This window comes from Cyprinodon tularosa, unplaced genomic scaffold (genome assembly GCF_016077235.1).
Source record: "Cyprinodon tularosa strain WSP-4 unplaced genomic scaffold, ASM1607723v1 ctg704, whole genome shotgun sequence".
In the NCBI taxonomy this organism is placed as follows: domain Eukaryota; kingdom Metazoa; phylum Chordata; class Actinopteri; order Cyprinodontiformes; family Cyprinodontidae; genus Cyprinodon; species Cyprinodon tularosa.
The window spans coordinates 150,170-162,394 of record NW_024039457.1 but is presented as its reverse complement, the minus strand read 5'-3'; the positions used below and the strand labels follow the sequence as shown (position 1 = coordinate 162,394).

At 41.7% G+C, this 12,225-nt stretch overlaps 1 protein-coding gene across 3 annotated transcripts in view; it reads left to right on the top strand.

The window, feature by feature from the left end:
• arfgef3 (ARFGEF family member 3) overlaps positions 1–12,225 on the top strand; it is an 85,860-nt gene that overhangs the window by 46,894 nt on the left and 26,741 nt on the right. For all 3 annotated transcript variants that reach the window (XM_038268602.1, XM_038268601.1, XM_038268603.1), the window contains exons 20-23: positions 605–706; positions 7,664–7,814; positions 7,899–8,213; positions 12,024–12,157. In XM_038268602.1, the coding sequence (XP_038124530.1) occupies positions 605–706; positions 7,664–7,814; positions 7,899–8,213; positions 12,024–12,157 (702 nt within the window). The remainder of the gene's footprint in view (positions 1–604; positions 707–7,663; positions 7,815–7,898; positions 8,214–12,023; positions 12,158–12,225) is intronic.

Sequence of the window (12,225 nt, the reverse complement as noted above, 5' to 3'; positions counted from 1 at the left end):
GGTGGTTCTGCTGGCACCACTCAACACAAAGTTCTGGGTCCACTGTCTGAACTCTGCGTCGTCTCCACCTGTGATGAGGCCAACTATGGCAGAGATGTCAGAGAACTTCTGGAGGTGGCAGGTCTATGGGAACCAAGATTCTGTAGTTACATTTTATTGTATTTATTTTGTTACAGGATAAATAAGAAGATTTGCATGTAGACATCAATAGTTTTTTTTTTTCTGCCATTTAAATCTAACTTACCTCCGTCCAGAATAATCTGCTTTCAAATTTTAAGAGGTTAAACCATTAGAAACAAGGATGGGTTCTTAAAAAACAATAAATTTCATTGAGTATTTTGATGAAAAGTAAACTATAATCAGTGCAGAGTTTAGTCCTGGCCTGAACTCTGCACTGATTATTAACATGGACTAATGAATGTGAATGAACGCATAGCGCCAAACCTCAGCTGTTTTAATCTGTCATTCCTTTTTCCCCTCATGGTTCTTGCAGTCATAGAAAGAATTTGAAGTTTAGAAAATGTGTTGTTGTTCTTTGCCTCTTCTAAAATTGATCAGGAGTTGATCTGATCATGTTTGTTTGCTGTTTCCTGCTATCCTTTAGGTGTGGCGGCTAACTGTGCATCGGCTCTAGCCCAAATGGCTGCAGCTTCCTGTGTGCAAGAGGAGAAGGAGGACGCAGAGATGGGAGACGCTATAACACAAGGTACTGAGAGCTCAACAGATCCAACTAGACCTACATCTGTGCACAGACTGCAGTCATTGTGTCATCTTTGCACTAATATCTAAGACAGAAATACCTAATTTACAAACACTACAATGGAATGCTAATCCTAGTAAAGTTTATCTATATATTTATCCTTAATTAATTCACTTCACACATCAAGCGAGAAGCGGCAGATTGGTTAAAGTGTAATTTGTCTAAGGCGACCCTTCTGATTGCATAGATTCTTGACTCTACAGTAATCCCTCATCCTGGATGCATGCAGTTACAGTTGACTGCTGTGTTCATTGTGTGGTTGACTACCCAGCAATCCCTCTGGGAAACAAGAAAAAATTAGCTTAAAAAGCAATCCTAAAGTAGTACAAGCTCCAGGTACCATTTGAAAGACCTGGAACGACCAGATAAAAACACGAAAGGAACAAGCAAGTAGGCTGATAAAGGAATGCTTCCTTTGGAAGAGAAAATTAGGAAAATATTCTCATTAGTAGCTTCTTTGGTGGCCTTATCTAGGCAGGAAACACAGCTAAACAGATAAACGCCAAGCTAGTTCTAGAACAGGAAAGAAAGCACGTTCAATTTGTGGCAGTAAAAGCTGTCCAGGAGACAGACAGAGTAACCACTGTAAAACAGAGTCAGGTCTATAATTTATATGAGAAATTGAAATCATTAGAAGCAGCAGGTCATCTTGTATTGTCTTCCAGGATGGTTCTACAGCAAAACACACCCCCAGGTCAGATTCAGCTACAAAGAAAAAGGCTGAGAGTATAAATAAAAAAAACTGAAATAAAAGCAAATATTAGAAAATCTAAGAATAGTAGCAGGGTGAAGGAAATGTCCTCCAGCAGCCTAAGCCTATAGAATTCAATTCAATTTTCAATTCAGTTTATTTATATAGCGCCAAATTCACAACACATGTCATCTCAAGGCACTTTACAGATCAACCAGATCATACAGTCAAATTGATACAAAGTTTTCTATCTAAGGAAAACCAGTTGATTGCATTGACTCATTGACTCAAATACAATCCCCCACACTAAGCATGCTTGTAGCGACAGTGGAGAGGAAAAACTCCCTTTTAACAGGAAGAAACCTCCAGCAGAACCAGGCTCAGTGTGAGCGGCCATCTGCCGAGGCCGACTGGGGTTCAAGGAGACAGAAGCAGAGATACAAAAAGCAGCTGTAAAAGGCGGCCCCGTCCAGGAAACACACAGCCAGGCAGACGAGCTCCAAGGCAGCTCCCATGCCAGAGGACGAAGAGAGCACATCCACTCAGTCACGGTCAGAGAAACAGGACCACACTGGAAAACAGGCCGATCTCCAACATCTATTAACAAGGGTGTTGATAGAAGCAGCACAGCTGATGTTTTTTTCCAGGATGACGTCACAGCCAAACAGGAACAGACGAGGCAAAGCTACTCTGAGGAAAAGCAGAGAGAGCAGAAGGTTAGAGATTGAACTAACAGATTCTGCAGAATAGGAGAACAGAGAGAGAATGAAGCAGAATGATGAAATGGGGGTCCCTATGTCCTCCAGCAGTCTAAGCCTATAGCAGCATAACTATAGAGATAGCTCAGGATAACCTGAGCCACCCTAACTATAAGCTTTATCAAAAATGAAAGTTTTAAGCCTAGCCTTAAAAGTAGACAGGGTGTCTGCCTCACGGACTAAAACTGGTAGTTGGTTCCACAGGAGAGGAGCCTGATAACTAAAAGATCTGCCTCCCATTCTACTTTTAGAAATTCTAGGAACCACTAGTAAACCTGCAGATTGAGAGCGAAGTGCTCTGTTAGGAACATCAGGAACAATCAGATCTCTGATATCAGATGGAGCTTGGCCATTTAAGGCTTTATATGTGAGAAGGAGGATTTTAAATTCTATTCTTGATTTAACAGGAAGCCAATGAAGAGAAGCCAGGATAGGAGAGATATGATCTCTCTTTTTCATTTTCATTAGAACTCTGGCTGCAGCATTTTGGATCAGCTGAAGGCTTTTAACTACAGTTTGTGGACTTCCTGATAGTAAAGAATTACAATAGTCCAGCCTTGAAGTAACAAATGCATGGACTAGTTTCTCAGCATCACCCCTGGACAGGATATTTCTAATTTTTGCAATGTTCCTCAGATGAAAGAAGGAAATTCTAGAAACCTCTTTGATATGGGATTTAAATGACAGGTCCTGATCAAAAATAACACCAAGATTTTTTACTTTATTATCTGAAATCAGTTTAATCCCATCCAAATGAAGTGACTGGCTAATCAGTTTCTTTTTCAGAGACTCTGGTCCAAAGACTATAACTTCTGTTTTGTCTGCATTCAGAAGCAGAAAGTTAAGAGTCATCCAGGTTTTTATGTCTTCAAGACATGCCTGTAATCTATGTAATGGGTTAGCTTCATCTGGATTTATAGACAGATATAGCTGGGTATCATCAGCATAACAGTGGAAATTAATCCCATGCTGTCTAATAATTCTACCAATTGGGAGCATGTATAAAGTAAAGAGAATTGGTCCTAGCACTGATCCCTGTGGTACTCCACAGGTAACCTTTGAGCGTGTTGAAGATCTATCATTAACATGAACAAACTGAATTCGATCAGATAGATAAGATTTAAACCAGTCTAGTGCTGTTCCTTTAATTCCAACAAAATATTCAAGTCTTTCTAAAAGAATATTATGGTCAACTGTATCAAATGCAGCACTAAGATCCAACAGGATGAGCACAGATACAAGTCCATTATCTGAGGCCATGAGAATATCATTAGTGACTTTCACCAGAGCTGTTTCAGTGCTATGATGAGCTCTAAAGCCAGACTGAAACTCTTCAAAAAGTTCATTATGGTGGAAGTGATCGCAAACTTGTTTGGCAACTACTTTCTCAAGAATTTTGGATAAGAAGGGAAGATTGGATATAGGTCTATAATTGACCAAGTCATCTGGGTCAAGAGACGGTTTCTTAAAGCTACAGTGTGTAATTTTTACAGGAATATAAAGTCAGAAATGTAATATATTATACATAACTATGTTATTTATCATCACCTTTGAGCTCAGCCTTTTAACCATAATATTTGCGTTGCCTTAGAATTCGTTATTTATAATTTCATAGGAGCGGGTCGCGCAGCCATGGGGGCTGACATCTTTGCGCTACGGCAAGCGCAGAGGCAATAAACTAGCGATTGCGAGATCTCCCATTACGCTCGTAAATAACTACGGCAAGTTGAGAGAGATGAACTGAGATGGTACTGAACAGTAGATGGCAGTATTATGCCTGAGAAGCGTTTAGTCTGCCTGAAACCAAAGAAGAAGAAGAAGCAGGTATACGGCGCTTCAGTAACAACAAAGGTGAACAAGGCGGCAGGCGTGAGTGACTTGGCAAACTGTTTGGCACTGTGTGGCCAAACATCAGACGAATGGAGGATCATGCCTACTCTGTATCACAACGAAAAGCGGCGGACACCGAACCCCCGTCATCTAAGAAGCGGAAACACGACGAGAATAAACTCAAGCGTGACAAGAAACGGCAAAAAACACGGATCAACATTGGCACGGCATTTCCACGATGGAAGTCACTGATGGAGGAAAAAGGTTTTCAAAGTGACGCTCAAGTTGCCAGTTTTCTCTTGGACAGGTAATTAATCCTACACACACAATTGTCTAATATCACTGCAGTTTTTGGAGTACAGGATGCTCAGACCTGTCTAAAACAATAACATGCTGCGTGATGATGCTGTTACTCTCCAGTATACTTATTCAGCAACGTCCCTGACGTTTCACAGGTAATGATTCAGTAATTTTCTGTAAAATAATTTTCTGGATATATACCTCGGTTACTTCTCTCCGGCTCCTTTGGAGATCTTCAAGCCTTTCCTCCTCTGCTCTAGTCACCCCGCTTGCTCCCCTCTCTCGCCTGGCCCTAGCTGCACGCCCTCGCCCTCTTCCTCTCCCTCTTCCTCGCCTTGTAACCCCCGTGCCACAAACAAGACTTGGACTCTGTAAACGGGGAATATATATTCTTCTAGCGAACACAATCTCGCTGTTAAACTAATGACTACAATTCCTTCGTCTGTTTATATCACCATGCAAAGCAGCTCACCAAAACGTCACAACGACGTAGAAAAAATAACGGGTATATTTATTATCTAAAGTCTACCTGAAATCTATACCCTACACAGACTAATGAAATACTATCTGTAAAATTATCTATGTAAACAAACCTTATCACTTGAGAAGGTAGGTGATTCCGACGTCGTGGAAGACATTTTGTCCCGTAACGCTCGCCGTACTGTTGGGGGGGAGAAGCGGTGGGGGGGAGATGTTCATGTTGCTGCGGTCTGCAGTCTGGACGTTAGATGTCGCTGAAAATTACACACTGTAGCTTTAAGCAGAGGTTTAATTACAGCAATCTTAAAAGCTTTAGGTACATATCCCTGTAACAGAGATAGATTAATCACATCTAAAATGGAGGAGGAGATCAAAGGGAATACCTCCTTAAATAACCTGGTTGGAACTGGATCTAACATACAAGTTGAAGGCTTAGATGAAGACAATAATTTTGCTAATTCAGAGAGTTCAACTGGATCAAAGCAGTCTAAACCCGGTTCAGATTCCATGACTACCTCAGGTACAATCGCGGATAGAGGAGTGCTTATGATCTTATTTTTAATAAGATCAATCTTATTTATAAAGAATCCCATAAAATCATTGCTGCTAAGAGCAGGTGGAATGGACAGTTCAACAGAGCTATGGCTCTGGGTGAGTTTGGCAACTGTATTAAAAAGAAATCTAGGATTATTCTTATTCTCCTCTATTAATGAGGAGAAGTATGCTGCTCTTGCTTTACAAAGGGTCCTCTTATACAGCAGTAAACCATTTTTCCAGACTAGGAAGGACTCTCGCAGGCCTGTGGAGCGATATTTTCTCTCCAGTTTCCTAGCATTTTGCTTCAAAGTACGCAGCTCTGCATTAAACCAAGGAGCAAGCTTTCTATTTTTAACGGTTTTCATTTTCAAAGGAGCTGCGTTGTCTAAGGCAATACGCAGAGAACTAGCAACCCCATCAACAAAATCATCAACCTGTGAAGGGGAATAAGCTAAGCTTTTGCACTCTGCAGCACTGCTCAGTGACACAGATGAGAGAGAAAGTGAAGCAGATTCTTTAAAATTTATAACTGCACTATCTGATAAAGATCTACTAAAATTGAACCTTCTTTTGGGGGAGGAGAACTCTGTTAAAGTAATCCTGAAGGTTATTAGAAAGTGGTCAGAGAGGACAGGGTTGTGAGGAAATACTGTTATTTCTTCACATTCTATGCCGTATGTCAGCACAAGAACCAAAGTATGAAGATGAGAATGCGTGGGACTATTCACATTTTGAACAAAGCCAATAGTGTCTAAGACAGCATTAAAGGCTGCTCTTAAGCTATCGCCTTCAATGTCAGCATGGATGTTAAAATCTCCCACTATGATGACCCTGTCAGTATTTAATACCAAATCAGAAAGGAACTCTGAAAACTCATCTAAAAATTCAGAGTAAGGACCTGGTGGACGATACAAAGTTACAAAAAGAAGAGGTTTTCTTGCCTTGAAATTTGGATCAGGGAAATTAAGGGTTAAATGTTCAAAAGAGTTGTAGGTATTAACTGTTTTGGGAGTAATCAGTAAGTCAGACTGGAAGATTGTTGCTACTCCTCCTCCTCGCCCAGAACTTCTGGGGATGTGAAAATTTAAATAGCTTGAAGGAGTCGCCTCATTTATGCTCACATAATCCTCTTGCTGCAGCCAGGTTTCTGTAAGGCAAAACAAGTCAATGTGATGATCACAAATCAAGTCATTAACTAGCAGACTTTTAGAGGAAAGCGATCTTATGTTAAACAGACCGCATTTAATTGTTTTAACTTTTTCCCCAATTGGAGTTATTTTGATTTTAATTAGATTATCATGATTTACTCCTTTGGGAATCTTTGCTAATTTATTAGATTTTGGTCGTGGGCAAGACACTGTCTGGATGGAGTAAAGAGTGGGTAACAGTAGAGAAGCTGCAGAGATGTGTGTTAAACTACAACTCTGCTTCCTGGTCTGCACCCTGGGTGGTCAGGGTTTTGGAGGACTAATAAATGTGGCCAATAGAAGAATAGAAGCACGACTATAGTGATAGCTCAGAATTACCTACAGGATCTCTTAACTATAATATTTATCAAAAAAAGAAAGTTTTTAGTCTATCCTTTAAAGTAAACAGAATGACTGACTCCCTAGATAGATAGATAGATAGATAGATAGATAGATAGATAGATAGATAGATAGAATAGAAAATCCCTTTATTGTCCCACAATAGGGAAATTGTTGTATTACAGCAGCAAAGGTTATAGTAAAATAAAACAAATAGAGAATTGTACTGTACAGTGTTTTTACAATATAAATACTCTGTGTGTATTTATGTATGTGTGTGTATGTATATATATATATATATATATATATATATATATATATATATATATATATATATATATATACGTGTATATTTATTTATTTAATTGCTAGATGATTATTTGAAAGGAAAAATGTCCATAGAGGAAAAAAAGGGATGAGTAATTAATTATTTAAAATTTTGTTTTATTCGTAATATAATGGTGCAGGGATGCATAATGAAAGTCATATTTTAAAAATAATACTGACAACAATCATCTTATTAACATCATGTCAGCAGGCCAAGAGCCTTGAAGACCAAATCTGTAGCTGATATCAAAGGTCCCCAATGAATGACTGCCCCTCTTTACAGGCCACAGAGCCTCCATCCTGGTGTTTTTTTGTTTTGTCATCAGCTAAAATAGTGATGTGGTTAAAAGTTTGCCCCAGGTGCCAGGAACTTATGAGAGGTCTGCTTCTTTGCTCTCTGCAGCCCCCTGCTTTGCCCCATTGCTCAAACTCTGCTGATCTTGTCTTTTGGTAGTGAAGCAGCGTGTTGAGCAGCGTCTGGAGCAGATGGGCCGTCCTCAGGGAGTCCGGCTCCACACGGCTCATGTGTTGTGTATGGATGCCATCCTGAACGTGGGGTTAGAGATGGGCAGCCACAACCATGACTGCTGGCCGCATGTTTTCAGGTATAAAGAGCCACATCTGCCTCATCTGTGGGAATAAAATAGTCAAATGGCCTTTAAAACCCCCTACTTTTAATTCTGTCTCAGAGTGACGGAGTACATCAGCTCTCTAGAGCACACCCACTTCAGCGACGGCTCCTTACAGCCATCCACCCTTACCACCATCACCCAGCAGAACCAGCAGCCGTCCGGCGTGGACCTGGGTCTGGAGCTGAGCTGTGAGCCCAGCCCGGAGGCTACAGAGCTGAGTCTGAGCCAGCCGGTCATCCAGCCGCTGTCCATCCAGGAGCTGCTGAAAGAGAGCAGCAGAGGAGGGCGGGGCCTGGACCTGAGGAGCGGCAGCCTGTTGACCGGGATCGGCGCTGCCAAGGCTGTCTGCATTCTGTCCACTCAGGCTGACAGGTAGGACACGTGCCATCATTTATTAACCCTATGCTTCCATGTTTGCTTCAGATCTGAGAATTTTTCCTCTCAGTTACGTCACAATAAGCAAATCAGGACCACATAAAAGTGATAGCCATGCTAACTATGTAGGGGCAGTGATAGCCATGCTAACTATGTAGGGGCAGTGATAGCCATGCTAACTATGTAGGGACAGTGATAGCAATGCTAACTATGTAGGGACAGTGATAGCCATGCTAACTATGCAGGGACAGTGATAGCCATGCTAACTATGCAGGGGCAGTGATAGCCATGCTAACTATGCAGGGGCAGTGATAGCCATGCTAACTATGTAGGGGCAGTGATAGCCATGCTAACTATGTAGGGACAGTGATAGCCATGCTAACTATGTAGGGACAGTGATAGCCATGCTAACTATGTAGAGGCAGTGATAGCCATGCTAACTATGTAGGGACAGTGATAGCCATGCTAACTATGTAGGGGCAGTGATAGCCATGCTAACTATGTAGGGACAGTGATAGCCATGCTAACTATGCAGGGGCAGTGATAGCCATGCTAACTATGCAGGGGCAGTGATAGCCATGCTAACTATGTAGGGGCAGTGATAGCCATGCTAACTATGTAGGGGCAGTGATAGCCATGCTAACTATGTAGGGACAGTGATAGCCATGCTAACTATGTAGGGACAGTGATAGCCATGCTAACTATGCAGGGACAGTGATAGCCATGCTAACTATGCAGGGGCAGTGATAGCCATGCTAACTATGCAGGGGCAGTGATAGCCATGCTAACTATGTAGGGGCAGTGATAGCCATGCTAACTCTGTAGGGGCAGTGATAGCCATGCTAACTATGTAGGGACAGTGATAGCCATGCTAACTATGTAGGGGCAGTGATAGCCATGCTAACTATGTAGGGGCAGTGATAGCCATGCTAACTATGTAGGGACAGTGATAGCCATGCTAACTATGTAGGGACAGTGATAGCCATGCTAACTATGCAGGGACAGTGATAGCCATGCTAACTATGCAGGGGCAGTGATAGCCATGCTAACTATGCAGGGGCAGTGATAGCCATGCTAACTATGCAGGGGCAGTGATAGCCATGCTAACTATGTAGGGGCAGTGATAGCCATGCTAACTATGTAGGGACAGTGATAGCCATGCTAACTATGTAGGGACAGTGATAGCCATGCTAACTATGTAGGGGCAGTGATAGCCATGCTAACTATGTAGGGACAGTGATAGCCATGCTAACTATGTAGGGGCAGTGATAGCCATGCTAACTATGTAGGGACAGTGATAGCCATGCTAACTATGTAGGGGCAGTGATAGCCATGCTAACCATGTAGGGGCAGTGATAGCCATGCTAACCATGCAGGGGAAGTGATAGCCATGCTAACTATGTAGGGGCAGTGATAGCCATGCTAACTATGTAGGGGCAGTGATAGCCATGCTAACTATGTAGGAGCAGTGATAGCCATGCTAACTATGTAGGGGCAGTGATAGCCATGCTAACTATGTAGGGGCAGTGATAGCCATGCTAACCATGTAGGGGCAGTGATAGCCATGCTAACTATGCAGGGGCAGTGATAGCCATGCTAACTATGTAGGGGCAGTGATAGCCATGCTAACTATGTAGGGGCAGTGATAGCCATGCTAACCATGTAGGGGCAGTGATAGCCATGCTAACTATGCAGGGGCAGTGATAGCCATGCTAACTATGTAGGGGCAGTGATAGCCATGCTAACTATGTAGGAGCAGTGATAGCCATGCTAACTATGTAGGGGCAGTGATAGCCATGCCAGTCCAGGGACTGACTGAAGTTCTACTGTAAGGTGCCTCGGTCGAGGTCAATGACCGGCGTACCTGACATGTAACTACCATACCATGCATACTGCTTTAGGTTAATAGACTATATTAATTAGGTTATGTATGTTTCCATACATAACCTCATCAGGTGCAGATGAGCAGGCCCAGTGGAAGAGGGTAACCAAGACAGGACGTGGAACCAGAACTTGATGCAGGACTTTAAACTGGTCTCTTACCTAGAGCCGGGCTTACGGAGATAAAAACTGAACCTCCCCACATATAGAGCCAAAAACCCAGAGGACTCTGTGGGGGAGGAACCGTGGACGATCAGGAGACGAGACAAACACAAAAACCCTCTTTCCACTGGCCGCCAGGATCCAGGACATGAACCTTGTAATAAAACAGACTGAACAGAACGACTAACTGAAAACACATAATGATCTGGCCCCAAATGCTCAGGCTGAACAGAATTTAACCCAGAAGAAACAGGTGACAGGAATAATTTATAATTGAGGCAGGGAGGGAAAACGACAGCTGAAAGGAATTACTAATTAAGGAGGAGCAAACAGGCCAGATCATGACACAGACTGCTTGTTCCCCTTTGGCCTCTGAAATTAGTCATCCTCATCCATAAAGCTGCCCCTCCCTGGACATTTTCTCTTGTTTAGGGCATCCTCGTTGTCCACCTCAACGAAGGTTTTGGGTCCAAATTTCTGGTCAAATCGTCAGCAGGTTCTGAAAACCTTTACCAGCCCATGTGTCCTTAACAACCATGAGATATTAAAGTCACATCAATGCTTTTCGTCCTTTTCTTGCTGCTTGGTTTGAATGTCATTGAGTTTTCTTAATTACGTCTCCGCTGCTGCCCTGCAATTGGCTGCTTACAGCCAACAATTTGGGGTTATATTATTCGTGTTAGAAAATCAATGTAATAGGTTAACTAATAAAATGGAATCTAAGTGGATGTAGAGTTTGTAGGATGATGACCTATAAAGGTATTTACCAGGGTGGAGCCCCAGTGGTCCTTTAAGAAGTGTCCATCATAAGCAGCTGCAAGCATTAAGAGGTAATGACCAGAAGGAGGCAGCAGTGAGATTACTGCCTGGTTGTCTTTATTGAACAGTTGTTTTTTTTGTGTGTTTAACTTATTAATAGTTGGATAAATTCTTGAAATGAGGTCAGTTAGAGGGACATTTCATTCCTCTCTAAGCTTTCTGAGAAATAGAGTCAAGATTTGAGCCAGTAAAGTCCTTCAGTCACATGTTCAAATAGAAATATTGTTCTTAATATGCGTGAACATGCAACACGCACACACAGAGAAGTGAAAACAAGCTCTGCATGTGTTTGTTTCTGCTCAAGGATAATCTCTTATGTAAACATTTATCCAAGCTGCTTTTGGAGGGAATAAAGAATATTCCTCCTGATCTTTTGGACCAGATGGACGGAACATGTTTAGGATCTAAAAGGTGCTGCCAAACAATGGGGAACAGTCCACAGACCTGTCTCTAATTACCCCGCTTCATTGACACCCGGGAACATTTCTTCTGTTTGTTCTCAGGGAAAATTAGAACATTTTTGTTTAAACTTTATTTACCTCCTGTTTTCATCACTTTGCATTTCTTTATTCAGTAATATTCAGATTCTAATTTCCAGTTTATTTTAATGAAAAACCTGCAGAGGAGTCGGTTGTTCCAGCTTTAAATGTGGAATCAATTAAATAAATAAATCTTGAAATAGATATTTCATAAAATGGAATAAAACATCTTGAAGTAATTCAATAAAACCTACCTAAAAATACATTTCTGAGTAAATGTAAAAAAATATATATCGAAGTGAATGAATTAAAGCTTAAATGAGCTAAAAATTTGTTTTTTTTATGTATATTTTTGTAAGAAGTTTAAGAACTTTCTGGTACATTTAATAATTAGTTTTTTTTATTTCATTTTGAATCAAACATATTTTAGCTGGTAATGGTGTGCTTCTGTTTCTATGTGTTCCAGGTTGTTTGAAGAAGCAGCTACCAAGCTGAACCTGGTTGGTCTGGTTGGTTTTCTGCAGCAGCTCAGGAAAGCTTCTCAGTCTCAGCTCTTCAACTCGGTTACAGAGACTGGAGATTATTCCCTGGCAATGCCAGGTAGGCACACGCATGATGCAGACCACACTCCGCTAGTACATAGACTGGAAGGCCCCTAGTAAAGGGCC